Source organism: Cebus imitator, unplaced genomic scaffold, assembly GCF_001604975.1.
Source record: "Cebus imitator isolate Cc_AM_T3 unplaced genomic scaffold, Cebus_imitator-1.0 Scaffold265, whole genome shotgun sequence".
NCBI classification, from domain to species: domain Eukaryota; kingdom Metazoa; phylum Chordata; class Mammalia; order Primates; family Cebidae; genus Cebus; species Cebus imitator.
In genome coordinates, this window is record NW_016107580.1 from 1,554,607 (window position 1) to 1,570,742 (window position 16,136).

The window sequence follows — 16,136 nt, forward strand, 5'->3', positions numbered from 1 at the left end:
TATATAATCCTTTATTCCTCTGTCCTCACCCACCATACCAATCCATTGAAAAGTCCTGCTGAGACTATCTCTTGAACATATCTAACCTGTCCACTTTATCCATCTTTTCTTTCCCCACCTTAGCCAATGTGCCAAGTCACCTGCCGTTCTCCCCTGTGCCACTGCAATGGCATCCTCATCTTTCTGCTTCCCCTCTTGCTTCCTTATTCCCCTTTGGTTTATCAATAAGTCAGTGATACAGATTCTGGTGTTCCACTTTTTCATACTTCTAAAATGGAGATGTCTCCAAAAGTAATGTATCCAGTTAATAAACTTCAAGTACTGTACAGTGCTTAAGTTTAATGTCACATCATTTTAGGCAAAAGTGGGCACCATTTTCTGGAAGGAAAGCATTTACAGAAATTACTTGCTATCACGTATTCCTTTATTTTGTTTTGTTTTGTTTTTTTGAGGCGAAGTTTTGCTCTTGTTGCCCAGGCTGGAGTGCAATGGCACGATCTCAGCTCACTGCAACCTCTGCCTCATGGGTTCAAGCGATTCTCCTGCCTCAGCCTCCCAAGTAGCTAGGACTACAGGCACCTGCCACCACACCCAGCTAATTTTGTATTTTTAGTAGAGACAGGGTTTCTCCATGTTGGTTAGACTGGTCTCCAACTCCTGACCTCAGGTGATCTGTCCACCTTGGCCTCCCAAAATAATGGGATTACAGGCATGAGCCCCCACCCCGCCCAACCATCTTCCTTTATATTTATCTTAATTATGCCTTTTTTTTTTCTTCCAGAAAAATCCTGGGCAGAAGCTGGATCAGCAAGAATGTCACTCCTTATATTGGTGTCCATTTTCTTATCTGCAGCTTTTGTTATGTTTTTGGTATATAAAAATTTTCCTCAGCTTAGCGAGTAAGTATACTGAGAGATAAACTGAAAATGTATAGATATTTATTTATTTATTTTAGAGATGGGGTCTCGCTGTGTTGCCCAGGCTGGGGTGCAGTGGCTGTTCACAAGCGCAATCCCACTGCTGATCAGCATGGGAGTTTTGACCTGCTCCGTTTCTGACCTGGGCTGGTTCACCCTTCCTTAGGCAACCTGGTGGTCCCCGGCTCCCAGGAGGTCACCATATTGATGCCAAACTTGGTGCAGACATCCGATCAGCATAGTGCACTACAGCCCAGAACTGCTGGGCTCAAGTGATCCTCCCACCTCAGCCTCCGAGTAGCTGGGACTACAGGCACATGCCACCATGCCCAGTATGTATATTTATAAGATGAAAGTGAATTTAGGCCAAGTGCAGTGGCTGATGCCTATAATCTCAACGTTTTGGGAGGCTGAGGTAGTTGGGTTGGGTCTAGGAGCGTCAGACCAGCCTGGGCAACATGGCAAAACCCATGTGGAAATATGTATATATGTTTATTTGTTTTTTTGAGACAGAGTCTCGCTATGTTGCCCAGTCTGGAGTGCAGTGGCATGATCTTGGCTCACTGTAACCTCCTCCTCCCAGGTTCAAGCAGTTCTCCTGCCTCAGCCTTTTGAGTAGCTGGGATTACAGGTGTGCACCACTACACCCAGCTAATTTTTGTATTTTTAGTAGAAATGGGATTTCACCATGTTGACCAGGCTGGTCTTGAACTCCTGACCTCAGGTGATCCACCCCCCCCCCTCAGCCTCCCAAGGTGCTGAGATTTCAGGCATGAGCCACCTTACTCAGCCTGGAACTATATTTCAGGAGGCCAAAATATCCCAGAGCCATTAAACCCTAGTAATACCACCCTGGTATAATCATAAATTAGATAAAAGACTACTAAAATGCAGTTAGACTTTCAACCAGGGCCGGCCTGATGTGGTAATGGAGAACTATGAAATGTGATTTCAAGTTATCAGGAAGGTCATGTTTTCTTCAAATTGCTTTTATTCACAATTCTTTTTTTTTTAATTGAGACAGTCTCACTCTATCACCCAGGGTAGAATACTGTGGTATTGATTTTGGCTTAATGCAATCTCCGCCTCCTTGGTTGAAGGGATTATTGTGCCTCAGCCTCCTGAGTAGCTGGGTTTATAGGTGTGTGCCAGCATAGCTGGCTAATTTTTGTATTTTTAGTAGAGATGGGATTTTACCATGTTGGCCAGCCTGGTCTCAAACTCCTGGCCTCAAGTGATCTGCCCACCTTGGCTTCCCAAAGTAGTGGGATTACAGGTGACAGCCACTGTGCCCAGCCCACAACATTTTTTTTTGAGATGAAGTTTCTACATTGTTGCCCTGGCTTGAGTGCAATGATGTGATCTCAGCTCACTGTAACTTCTGCCTCCCAGGTTCAATTGTTTCTTCTGCCTTGGCCTCACAAGTAGCTGCAATTACATGCGTACACCACCACACCCAGCTAATGTTTGTATTTTTAATAGAGATGGGGTTTTGCCATGTTGGCCAGACTGGTCTTGAACTCCTGGCCTTGTGTGATCTGCCCACTTTAGATTCCCAAAGTGCTGGAATTACCGGCATGAGCCACTGTGCCCAGCCTAGAGTCTTTTTAATTTTATATATTTATAAGTAAGAACTTTTAGTTTACTAGGTGTCTTAGAGGACTTGAGAAAGCAGCATTGGGGCTTACACTTCTTTTTTTTAAAGACAGGGTTTTGCTGTGTTACCCAGGCTGAAGTGTAGTAGTACAATTACAGCTCACTGCAACCTCAACTTCCTAGGCTGAAATGATCCCCTACCTCAGTTTCCCAAGTAGCTAAGACTACAGGCATGCACCACCATACTCTGCTAGTTTTAAAATTTTTGTAGAGACAGGGCGGGTGCTGGGATTACAGGTATGAGCCATTGTTCCTGGCTCACACCTGTAATCCCAGCACCCGCCCTGTCTTTACAAAATGTAAATGTAAATAGGTCAGTTGAATTTTTTATCATGTAAACAATTGGGAGCTCATGCCTGTAATCATAGCACTTTGGGATGCTGAGGTGGGAGGATCACTTGAATTCAGGAGTTTGAGAACAGCCTGGGGTCACATAGCGAGGTCCCATCTCTATAAAAAAAATTTTTTTTGAAACAGAATCTTGCTCTGTCACCCAGGCTGTAGTGCAGTGGCACAATATCTGCTCACTGCAGCCCCGCCTCGTGGGTTCAAGCATTTCTCCTGCCTCAGCCTCCCAAGCAGCTGGGACTACAGGCGTGTGCTACTATGCCCAGCTAATTTTTGTATTTTTAGTAGAGATGGCGTTTCACCACAATAGTTAGGCTGGTCTCAAACTCCTCTTGATCCACCTGCCTTGGCCTTCCAAAGTGCTGGGATTATAGGCGTGAACCACAGCGCCCAGCCTATAAAAATTTTTAAAACTAGGAGAGCATAGTGGCATGTGCCTGCATTCCCAGCTACTCAGTAGGCTGAGGTGAGAAGATCACTTGAACCTAGGAGATGGAGGTAATATTGAGCTATGATCGTGACACTGTACTCCAACCTGGGTGACAGAGCAAGGGACCCTGCCTATAGAACAAACGATCATAATATGCATGAAACACAAAGGTGATTATTCGAGACTTTACTAAGCAAGTAATCATTCAGTTCCAAAGTGCCAAATATAGAGTAAAAGTAATAGAAAACTGTTGCAGCTTTTTTGTGACTTTTGATCTGTGATATTCAAGAAGGGTTTGAACTGTGAATTTGTTACATTTTTACTTAATCTTCATTGTAAATTATTATTTAGTTTATCATAAGGATTACCCAAAATGATATTAAATTTTTTTTTTTTTTTTAAAGCTGGGGTTTCACCCTGTTGGTCATGCTGGCCTTGAACTCCCGACCTCAGGTGATCCACCTGCCTTGGCCTCCAAAGTGCTTGGATTACAGTTGTGAGCCACCACGCCCGGCCGATGTTAAATGTTTTTAATTTACTAACATCAGTGGCTCATTTCTTATATTCAATTTAAAATTTCTATCAGTGTTGGCCTTTAACCTTTGGTTTGCGTCATCCAGAACTTTCATATATAAGTTACCTGTCTCTGAATCTGCTGAGACATTAAAAAGAAACGAAGAAAAAATTTGCCTGTCTCATGAAATTATCTTAAAGCATTAAAAAATAATTTATAGCCAGGCATGGTGGCTCATGCCCATAATCCCAGCACTGTGATAGGATTACAAAGTGGGCAGATCATCTGAGGTCAGGAGTTCGAGACCAGCCTGGCCAACATGATGAAATCCTGTCTCTACTAAAAATACAAAAATTAGCCGGGTATGGTGGCATGCTCCTATAATTCCAGCTACTTGGGAGGCGGAGGCAGGAAACTCACCTGAATTTGGGAGATTGCAATGAACTGAGATTGCACCACTGCACTGCAGCCTGGGCAACAGAGCAAGACTCTGTGTCTCAAAAGAAAAAATTATAGACTTTTAAACTAAAAAATTGTTAGAGTTAAGATACATCAAATCATTTTGGATAAAACTTCATGTTTTGAAATTGACTTTGATATTTTCTTGGCAAAATTCTGTTCTAAAATGTTTCACTTTATTTCTTCAGAGAAGAAAGAGTGAATATGAAGGTTCCCAGAGATATGGATGATGCCAAGGCTCTAGGAAAAGTTTTATCCAAATATAAGGACACCTTTTATGTTCAAGTACTTGTAGCTTATTTTGCTACATATATTTTGTATCCTTTTAACTGAAAAAAATGTTTTCTAATTTTGTCTAAGAAAAAGTTTAAAAGGTCTGGTCTTCATTTATACATAAGTATTTTCCTTTTAAAATTTGTTATGGCACTGTAACAATATTAAATAATTGAAAAATTAAAATAGAAAAAAATTATTACTTTAATCCTATTTCCTGAACTAATTGTTTTTATTTCTGAATATTTATTACAAGTTCTTTTGTATTCTGCTTTTTTTGCTTATTAAGCATTTTCCTTTACTGCATATTTTTAAGATGTTTATTTTAGGTATTTGATTTATAGTTGTATTCATTAACTGATATTAGTTTATATAATTTTTGAATTACTAGTCACCATAGTATTTTTACAGTTCTCCTAGATTGGAAGTATAATTTATTAATTTTTATAGCTGTATATTATGAATCTCCTTTGTTCATTATTTTTTTCTTGTTTCCTTTGCAAACATTCTTAAGATATTTATTCAAAGGTATGAATGTTTTTCACAATTTTTGATATATATTTATTTTATAGAAATATATTACATTTTAACTAGTCAGGAAAATAGCTTTATTTCAAAGTCCTTATGCTGTGGGTACTTAATTTTGCAAATTGTGGACTTTAATTTTCATTTCTGATTTGCTAATATCTTTTATTCTTATCCAACCTATTTTCCAAATCTTCTCAGTTAATGAAATACATTATCTCTTGATGTTGTAAAACTAATCATTACCTTTTGTAAACCAACTTTTTTTGTTGGTTTTTGAGTTGGAGTTTCACTCTTGTCACCCAGTCTGGAATGCAATGGTGCGATCTCTGATCACTGGAACCTCCCCACCTCCTGGATTCAAGTAATTCTCCAGCCTCAGCCTCCCAAGCAGCTGGGATTACAGGTGCCCAACACCATGCCCAGCTAATTTTTGTATTTTTGGTGGAGACAGGGTTTCACCATGTTGGCCAGGCTGGCCTTGAACTCCTGACCTCAGGTGATTCGCCCACCTCAGCCTCCCAAAGTGCTGGAATTACAGGCATGACCCACCACGCTCAGCCTAAACCAATTTTTATTTTAAAAAGACAAATAAGGCTGGGTGCAGTGGCTCACGCCTGTAATCCCAGCACTTTGGGAGTCTGAGGCAGGCAGATAACGAGGTCAAGAGATTGAGACCATCCTGGCCAACATGGTGAAACCCTATCTCTACTAAAAATATAAAAATTAGCTGGGCGTGGTGGCACGTGCCTGTAGTCCCACCTACTCGGGAGGCTGAGGTGGGCGGATCACCTAAGGTCAGGAGTTCAAGACCAGCCTGGCCAACTGCAGATGGCAGGCACCTGTAGTCCCAGCTACTCGGAGGTGGGTGGAATTGCTTGAACTGGGGAGGTGGAGGTTGCAGTGAGCCAAGATCGTGCCACTGCACTTCAGCCTGTGCAACAGAGCGAGACTCTGTCTCAAAAAAAAAATTCGGAATAATATTATCAGGGCCTGGTGTGGTGGCCCAGGCCTGTAATCCCAGCACTTTGGGAGGCCAAGGCTGGCAGATCACTTGAGGTCAGGAGTTCGAGACTAGCCCGGCCAACATGGTGAAACCCTGTCTCTACTAAAAATACAAGAATTAGCTGGATGTGGTGGCACATGCATGTAGTCCCAGCTACTCGGGAGGCCGAGGCAGGAGAATCTCTTGAACCTGGGAGGTGGAGATTGCAGTGAGCTGAGATCTTGCCACTGCACCCCAATCTGGGCGACAAAAGGAGAGTCTGTCTCAAAAAAATTCTTGACATAGACCCAAAATAATTGAAAGATTAAAATTTAGCAGGGTCTTGAAGAGGTATTTATACGCTGTGGTCACAGCAACATTCACAATAGCCATACAATAAACCCCATGTCCTTTGACAAGTTAATGAATAAACAAAATATAATATATATGTACAATGCACTATTACTTGGCCGTAAAATGGAATGGCCATAAAAGGGAATAAATACTGATGAATGCTACAGCCATGGATTAACCTTAAAACATATTAAGTCAAAGAGGGTAGGCACAAAAGGGCGAATATTGTATTATTCCACTTATATGAGATGGTTAGAAATGGGAAAATTCTTTGAAGAAAAGACTTCAAAGAAATCTTTGTTTTTGTTGTTTGAGACAGAGTTTTGCTCTGTCGCCCAGCTGAGTGCAGTGACATGATCATGGCTCAGTGGAACCTTGACCTCCTGGGCTCAAGTAATCCTCCTGCCTCAGCTGGGACTAAAGGCATGTGCCACCAAACCTGACTAATTTTTTGTATTTTTTTCTAGACATCAGATTTCACCATGTTGCCCAGGCTGGTCTCAAACTGGAACTCCTGGGCAATAATACTGTAAAATATTTAAATATGTGGAAACATTTTAGATTATTAATACTAATGCATAGTATATATTTTATATATTTACTTTAAAATATATTTTAATAGTATGTAAAGCACAAATCAGTAATTGTGTTGGTGTTATCGAGAAGCAAGATTTTTCAGTATAAGAAAAGAGAAATCTAAACAGAAAGTTAAGCCCAAGTCACATTCCCATGCAAACGAAGTATAGTTTTGACTACTGCTATAGGTAAAGGACAGAGCATAAACTGCCCTAAGGATCCAACAGGCAAAATTCAATAAACGGTAAATTCTACAAATGATCTGTATTCTTCAGTAAATTGAAAGGAAGAAACAAAAACAAAGACCCTACACTTAAGTGATAATTGGGCAATTACTTTGTGTGGACCTTCAGATTCTGATAAGACTAGTCTTTATGACAATAAGGAATTATAGTTCATTTCTTTTTTTTTTTTTTTTTTTTTTTTTTTTTTTTTTTTTTTTTTTTTTTTTTTTTTTTTGGGGGGGGGACGGAGTTTCGCTCTTGTTACCCAGGCTGGAGTGCAATGGCGCGATCTCGGCTCACCGCAACCTCCGCCTCCTGGGTTCAGGCAATTCTCCTGCCTCAGCCTCCTGAGTTGCTGGGATTACAGGCACGCGCCACCATGCCCAGCTAATTTTTTGTATTTTTAGTAGAGACGGGGTTTCACCGTGTTGACCAGGATGGTCTCGATCTCTTGACCTCGTGATCCACCCGCCTCGGCCTCCCAAAGTGCTGGGATTACAGGCTTGAGCCACCGCGCCCGGCCTATAGTTCATTTCTTGAAGTCTGACAGTGGTATCATATTTATGGTAAAAAGAAAAGGAATTATTTTAATTATATTAAAATAGTTGCACATTGAAAAATATGGAGCTTTTTATTTATTTATTTATTTATTTTTGAGACAGAGTCTTGCTTTGTTGCCAGGTGTCAGGTTGGGGTGCAGTGGCGCAGTCTCAGCCCACTGCAGCCTCTGCTTTCCGGGTTCCAGTGATTCTCCTGCCTCAGCCTCCTGAGTAGCTGGGGATTACAGGCACCCGCTATCATGCCCAGCTAATTTTTGTATTTTTGTAGAGATGGGGTTTCACCATGTTGGTCAGGCTGGTCTTAAACTCCTGACCTCAGGTGATCTGCCCACCTCAGCCTCTCAAAATGCTGGGATTATAGGCGTGAGCCACCTTGTCCAGGCTTATTTTTATTTTATTTATTTAATTTTGAGACAGAGTCTTCTCCCTCTGTCACCCAGGTTGGAGTGCAGTGACGCAATCTCAGCTTATTATAATCTCTGCCTCCTGGGCTCAAGTAATTCTCCGGTCTCAGCTTCCAGAGTAGCTGGGACTACAGGCGTGTGCCACCACGCCTGGCAGATTTTTGTATTTTTATTTATATTTATTTATTTTGTGGTTGTTGTCTTCTTTTGTTTCTTTTTGAGGTTTTTGTATTTTTAGTAGAAACGGGGTTTCACTGTATTGGTCAGGCTGGTTTCAAACTCCTGAACTCAGGTGATTCACCTGGCTCTGCCTCTCAAAGGGCTGGAATTACAGACATGAGCCACTGCACCTGGCCTTTTTTTTTTTTTTTCTTTTTAGTTTTTTTGAGACAGAATCTCGTTCTGTTGGCCAGGCTGGAGGGCAGTGGCATGATTTCAGCTCACTATAACTTCTGCCTCCCAGGTTCAAGTGATCCTTGTGCCCTAGCCTCCTGAGTAGCTGGGACTGCAGACATGAGCTACTGTGCCCAGCTAATTTTTGTATTTTTAGTAGAGACGGGACTTCACCATGTTGACCAGGCTGTTCTTGAACTCCTAGCCTCAAGTGATCCACTCTCAGGTTTTCAAAGTATTGGGATTACAGGCATAAGCCACCGCACCAAGCCTGAAATATGCTAATATAGGGCATTATAACATTAGTTTCTTTACTTTTATATGTGTATGAAACTATCCATAATATGATCTTAACCCAAAAAGTGTGTGTATGTGTGTGTGTTTTGTTTTTAATGGAGATACCTAGGAAATGAGTGGAAAATTTGAGGCTGATGACTCAAAGAGTTTTGAGTTATTGGTACTATATGTGGTTGATAATTGAAGCCATGGAAATTGCCAGATTTATCAAAGGAAAGGGAGAGTGTGGCTAACAGAATGTTAAAGAAATTTCATATTTGAGGGCAAAGAGAAAAACCTAAAGAAGAAATTACTTGTAATATAGAAGAAAACTTACAGTTCAGTGAAGCCATGTTTCATGCAGGATGAAGCCTAATCCTATGTAGGGATCACTGAAAGGTGACTACTGATAAAAAAAAGTTTTATTGGCTATGAGGAAGTTTCAGTATCATAGTGGATAGGTAAAGCAGGTCACAGGGAACAAGGATAAAATCTCTTCTGAGAAAGTGAAGGTGAGGAGCAGTAGCTGGATAGGATATCTTGGTTGAGGAAAGCCTAGATTTGTTTTGTAAGTTACAGGCAACTGCATGGTTTTGTAGAAGAGAGATCCTGTGAAGGAGAACAGAGTTGAAGGTGAAAAAACCTAGGAGGAAGGAGGAAGAGATTGAAATGAGAACATGCGTAAAATGGGAACTAGAGAAAAAGGAATAATAAGTAAAGATAGAAATTTTAAATTAGGCTGGAGAGATATTGAGAAAATTCACTTTGACTTGTGAGTAAATCATATTAGAGGGGAAAAAAGGAGGTTTAGACCAAAACTGGGAATGATGGAAAAGTAAAAAAAAAATTTCTATTTTTTTTTTTTTTTTTTTTTTGAGACGGAGTTTCGCTCTTGTTACCCAGGCTGGAGTGCAATGGCGCAATCTCGGCTCACCGCAACCTCCGCCTCCTGGGTTCAGGCAATTCTCCTGCCTCAGCCTCCTGAGTAGCTGGGATTACAGGCACGTGCCACCATGCCCAGCTGATTTTTTGTATTTTTAGTAGAGACAGGGTTTCACCATGTTGACCAGGATGGTCTCGATCTCTTGACCTTGTGATCCACCCGCCTCGGCCTCCCACAGTGCTGGGATTACAGGTTTGAGCCACCGCGCCCGGCCTCTATTTTTTTTTAGACTGAGTTTTTCTATAGCGCAGTCTTAGCTCACTGTAACCTCTGGGGTTTAAGCGATTCTCCTGCCTCAGCCTCCTGAGTAGCTGGGATTACAGGTATGCACCACCATGCCTAGCTAATTTTGTATTTTTAGTAGAGAGGAGGTTTCTCCACGTTGGTCAGGCTGGTCTCGAACTTCCAACCTAGGGTGATCCACCCGCCTCCGCCTCCCAAAGTGCTGCGATTACAGGCATGAGCCACCATGCCCAGCCAAAAATAGTTCTTTTTTTTTTTTTTGAGACAAAGTCTCGCTCTGTCACCACACTGGGGTGCAGTGGCGTGAGCTCACTGCAACCTCCACCTCCCAGGTTCAAGTGATTCTTCTGCCTCATCCTTCTGCGTAGCTGGGACTACAGGCACGTGCCACCATGCCGGGCTAATTTTTGTGTTTTTAGGAGAGACAGGGTTTCGCCATATTGGCCAGGATGGTCTCAATCTCCTGACCTCGTGGTCCACCTACCTCTGCCTCCCAAAGTGCTAATATTACAGGCGTGAGCCACTGTGCCCAGCCAAATCTATTTCAAACACAAGATTTGTGGGTCGGGCATCATGGCTCATGTCTGTAATCTCAGCACTTTGGGAGTCCAGTGTGGGAGGGTTGCTTGAGCCCGGAGTTCAAGAGTAGTCTGGGCAACATAGCCAGACCTCATCTTTACAAATAATAAAAATTGATGTAGTGACATGCACGCCTGTGATCCCAGCTACTCGCAAGGCCGATGTGGGAGAACTGCTTGAGCCTGGGCAGTTGAGGCTGCCGTGAGCCATGAGTATGCCACTGCATTCCAGCCTTGGCAACAAAGCAAGACTCCAAAAATAAATAAGATATGTGACTTTTACTGTATGTTGTAATTTTTATTCTTTTTTTTTTTTTTTGAGACGGAGTTTCGCTCTTGTTACCCAGGCTGGAGTGCAATGGCACAATCTCGGCTCACCGCAACCTCCGCCTCCTGGATTCAGGCAATTCTCCTGCCTCAGCCTCCTGAGTAGCTGGGATTACAGGCACGCACCACCATGCCCAGCAAATTTTTGTATTTTTAGTAGAGACGGGGTTTCACCATGTTGACCAGGATGGTCTCGATCTCTTGACCTCGTGATCCACCCGCCTCGGCCTCCCAAAGTGCTGGGATTACAGGCTTGAGCCACCGCGCCCGGCCGTAATTTTTATTCTTATTTTCATATTTTTTCCATCTTGTAATTCCTATTCATTTAAAATGAGTAGTGAATTTAGGTAAATCTTCATAATTAACTTAGAAATAATTATATGTATATGATTTCCCTGAAAACATTTGGGAGTAAAATAAAATGTATTAGAGAAGCACTAAAAGATTATGGAAGACCTTTTCTCTTTTGTTTTTTCCCTCCCCCAAAGTGCCCATTTCCTCTCTATCTAGTACACATTGGATTTTTGTCTAGGAAACCTTTTAGTAGCACACACTTAGTAGTATATTTGGTACTAAGTAAATGGTCAACTTAGAGGCACTGCAGCTCAAGAGTTGTATATTTTTTAAACGTTTGAATATTACTCATTACATGATAATTTCTGTATTTATACTTTTTTTCCTGAAATGTTACATTTATCTTTTAAAATTCACTTAATTATGTTCTAATCCTTAACTTAGAAGTTACCAGCTTGCAAACATTTGCTATTCCAGGCTCCATATTTCTCAGTATACTCTCAGGGTTTCTTTATCCCTTTCCACTAGCCTTATTTCTTGTTTGTTTGGTAAGTATAAAAAAATAAAATTGGGAGACTGAAAAAAATAGAATGATGAAGATGATGATGATATTTTAATACCACTAGTCTATGTAAGCGTAAACTTATTAGTTTAAGAGGAGTTCATGTTAAAGTCCCTCCACATGGAAGTGTTATAATTTGTTTTCCCCCTAGAACAGACGAGTTATAGACTTAGTTGCATTTATAAACTGTGTTTTAGCTTTTCTTTCCTATTGGGTTTTGTAACTGGTACAGTCCAAAGAGTGTTGGTGAGCACACTGAGTTAAGTCCCAAGGCCAGAGGTGGTGTTTTCAAGCTTAGAAATTGGTGAGGAGAAAATTGGCTCCTGAAATTTTATTCTTAGGTTAAAGCCTAGCATTAATTATTTGGATATAGTCACTAGGTGTAATCACAAGTGCCAGTTTGTTTTAGCCAATCTCATATGAGTTATAATTTGGTCTGAGAAAGTACAGTAGATGTCATGCAGAGTGCCCTCCCTGCCTCTGAAAAAAGTAATGAGCTTTTACTCAGGTGAATATATCCATGTGAATAAGATGGAAAAATGCAAAATGCTATGGCTTCTTGTTGTTTTCCAGTGTTCTGGACTTGGTGCCTCTTTTTGTTACATGCTTTCCTATTTAGTCGGGAGACCAGTTGTATACAAATACCTAACAGAAAAAGCAGTAAAATGGTCACAGCAGGTAAACATGTATTTTTAAATTATTTGATGTAACTCTTTGTTAAGTGGGAGGTCAGTATTTAGTCCCTACACGAATTAACTACATGTATTAACCCAACATAAATTAACTCCTAAGCTAACTCAAGTAATAAGAATTATCTTCTGACCAAATAAAAATAGGTGATAGGCAAATATGAATGTTAATAATTTCCAATACAAATGTTTTATACCTGATGGTAATTTTAATTCTTTATCCTAGTAAGTTCAATCAGTGGAGAAGTCAAAGTATTAATATAAAGGCATCCACATAGTTAGATACCTATCTGTTTTATGTTGATGCAGCATGCTATGCATGTGTTATCAAAAAGCTTGTATCTGCTAACTCCTAATGCATTTTTTTCTTTTCTTTTTTTTTGAGACAGAGTCTCGCCCTGTCACCCAGGCTGGAGTATAGTGACGCAGTCTTGGCTTACTGTAATGTTTGCCTCCCGGGTTTAAGCAATTCTCGTGCCTCAGCCTCCCAAGTAACTGGGATTATAGGCGCACACCACCACACCTGGCTAATTTTTTGTATTTTTAGTATAGACAGGGTTTCACCATGTTGGCCAGGCTGGTCTCGAACTCCTGACCTCAAGCTGATCCACCTCAGCCTCCCAAAGTGCTGGGATTGCAGGCGTGAGCCACCACCTGGCTTTTTTTGGATCATTTCTATTGGGTATACTCTGAAGTATCAGGAATGATAATTTGAAATAATGTGTTTATATTAAGCAACTTATTTTTGAAGTTGTCCTCATCTGATGCTAATTCTTTTCTTTCTTATGACAGGTTGAACGTCACAGAGAACATCTCATTAACTACATTATATTTTTGAGAATAACACCATTTCTGCCTAATTGGTTTATTAATATCACATCTCCTGTGATAAACGTGCCATTGAAAGTTTTTTTTATTGGTACTTTTCTAGGTAAGGTCTTGCTGTGTGTGAGCTAACTGTGTGCCTATCTAACAGTGTCCAGCTGGACTAGATTGCATGCATGTTCTCTGCAGATATGCCAGTATTATCTAGAACTCTTAGGCACAAAGCCTGGCTGTATAAATAGATGCTCAGAAGTGTTTGTTGCATTGTGTTGATTTAGGTTATTTTTGTGTCACCTCTTTAAAGAGGAGCACTTTCTACTCTATATCGTTTTAATAATACAGGGTTAAGCAGGACCTTTACCTCCACTTGCTCTAAGTGGAGAGGGAAAAAAAATTGGCTTGAGTAATTTTCTCCTGTGTTTTTTCTTTTTTTTAAATGTTGCTTTGGCAAAATATTTCCTTTGTTTTCTAATCAAGTATTAAAATGTTAAACTTGAAATGATCCTTTTTTTTTTTTTTTTTTTTTTTTTTTTTTTTTGAGATGGAGTTTTTTTCTTGTTGCCCAAGCTGGAGTGCAACCGTGTGATCTCAGCTCAGTGCAGCCTCACCTCCGCCTTCTGGCTTCAAGCGATTCTCCTGTCTCAGCCTCTCGAGTAGCTGGGATTATGGGCATGGGCTACCATGCCCAGCTAATTTTTTGTATTTTTAGTAGAAATGGGGTTTCACCATGTTAGCCAGGCTGGTCTTGAACTCCTGACCTCAGGTGATCCACCTGCCTCCCCCTCCCAAAGTGTTGGGATTACAGGCATGAGCCATCATGCCTGGCCCTTATTTTTCCTTTTATTGAAACCAGCATTGGTTCTTCGTAGGAGTGTTTTGCTTTTCTTTCCAATTAGAGTTGAATTGTTTTGATGTCAAAAAATGAGCAGATTTCTTACATTTTGAATACCTATTAAAGCTCAAGTTAATATTTGTAAGAACATATGTTTTTGAAAAGAATAACCAAAATCAATTATTTATTGCTACTTATTGACAAACTTACATCAGCACGGAGAATTTTTAATTTTGTTAAATGTCATATCCATAGAATCTAAAGAGAATTTTTGTCTCCATTTTACAGGTGAAATCCAGATATTTAATTTCAGCTTTGGCTAAAGTAATTTTTTTCCATTTATTTTGATTTCTAATGAGATACAATCATTCTGTATGTACTTTTGTATATACTGCTCTTTTTACTCACACTTTGAGTATCTTTCCATGTTATATCTCCTACTACTTTAAACTATCCGTCAAAGATAAATGACAATCTACTCAACCTTATTTTTGAACATTTAGATTGTTTCCAGATGTTTATTTTACACCTCATAGACATTATTATTTCCTAAACTTGAAATTGCTATAATGGAGCACTTTTTTTTTTTTTCTTTTTGAAACAGGAGTCTTTCTGTCACCCAGGCTGGACTGCAGTGGCACAATTGTCGGCTCACTGCAACCTCTGCCTCCTGGGTTCAAGTGATTCTTTCTTCTGCCTCAGCTTTCTGAGTAGCTGGGATTACAAGTGTGTGCCACCATGCCCAGAACATTTTTGTATTTTTAGTAGAGATAGGGTTTTACCATGTTGGCCAGGCTGGTCTCACACTCCTGACCTCAAGTGATCTGCCAGCCTTGGGCTCCCAAAGTGTTGGGGTTACATGCATGGGCCATGGTGCCGAGTCTTTTTTCTTTTAAGGTTTTCGATAGGCTGGTTGCTGTTACAGGCTCACGCCTGTAATCCCACCACTTTGGGAGGCCAAGGCAGGCGAATTGCTTGAGCCTGGGAATTAGAGACCAGCCTGGGCAATATGGCAAAACCCTGTCTCTTGACAAAAAATACAAAATTGGCTGGGTGTGGTTGCACACACCTGTAGTCCCAGCTGCTCAGAAGGCCAAGGTGGGAAGATCACCTGAGCCTGGGGAGACTGATGCTGCAGTGAGTGATGATTGTGCTACTGCACTCAAGCCTGTGTACAGAGTCAGACTGTCTAAGGGGGGAAAAAAAGATTTTTAATAAATGTAAAATTCTCTGGGTACTTTTCTTGAGTTTTTAAAATTTATTATCCTTAAGAGGTGATTATGAAAGATTCTTTATATGGAAATAAATGAGCTTTAAATTCTTAATTTTTTTTTCTAAAATGAAATAGCTATATTAAGAAACTTTATGCACACAGAAAATTTTAATTTTTAAAAACAGTTGGTGGTTTTTACTGCATGTTTTTATTTTTTATTTCAGGTGTCGCACCTCCTTCTTTTGTAGCCATTAAGGCAGGAACAACACTGTACCAACTTACAACAGCAGGGGAAGCTGTTTCCTGGAACTCAATATTTATTCTGATGATCTTGGCTGTTCTTTCTATTCTGCCAGCCATCTTCCAAAAAAAACTAAAGCAGAAATTTGAGTAAAAAAAATCATCTGATTTTTAGTTTTGCTGTCATCACCATCTCAGGATTAACAGGTGCATCCATTTATGTTTTAAAATCACCTCTTCAGTACTTAAGGAATTTGTAAAATAAAATTTCCTAGCAGAGTTAAAATAATACATTTAAGTGACAAGGGGAGAAGAAAGTAAAAATGGAAATTGGTATACTGTGAAAAGTGCTATCAATAGTTAACATAGACATCTTAGAAATCTTGTAAAATATTATACCAATGGTAGCTATAAATAATAGTAGTGTGGTAGGAAATTGTTGATCCAGCTAATTCATCCAATTTAATATTTTTCTCTTATTGCTAATAACTAAAAT

At 40.2% G+C, this 16,136-nt stretch overlaps 1 protein-coding gene across 2 annotated transcripts in view; it reads left to right on the plus strand.

Annotated features, from left to right (window-relative positions):
• Window positions 1-15,889, plus strand: part of TMEM41B (transmembrane protein 41B) — a 29,599-nt gene extending 13,710 nt beyond the window's left edge. For both annotated transcript variants that reach the window (XM_037728422.1, XM_017500306.2), the window contains exons 3-8: window positions 782-899; window positions 4,513-4,641; window positions 11,734-11,827; window positions 12,415-12,519; window positions 13,323-13,461; window positions 15,625-15,889. In XM_037728422.1, coding sequence (XP_037584350.1) covers window positions 782-899; window positions 4,513-4,641; window positions 11,734-11,827; window positions 12,415-12,519; window positions 13,323-13,461; window positions 15,625-15,794 — 755 coding nt within the window. In that variant the 3' untranslated portion in view covers window positions 15,795-15,889. The remainder of the gene's footprint in view (window positions 1-781; window positions 900-4,512; window positions 4,642-11,733; window positions 11,828-12,414; window positions 12,520-13,322; window positions 13,462-15,624) is intronic.
• The last annotated feature ends 247 nt before the right edge of the window (window positions 15,890-16,136 follow it).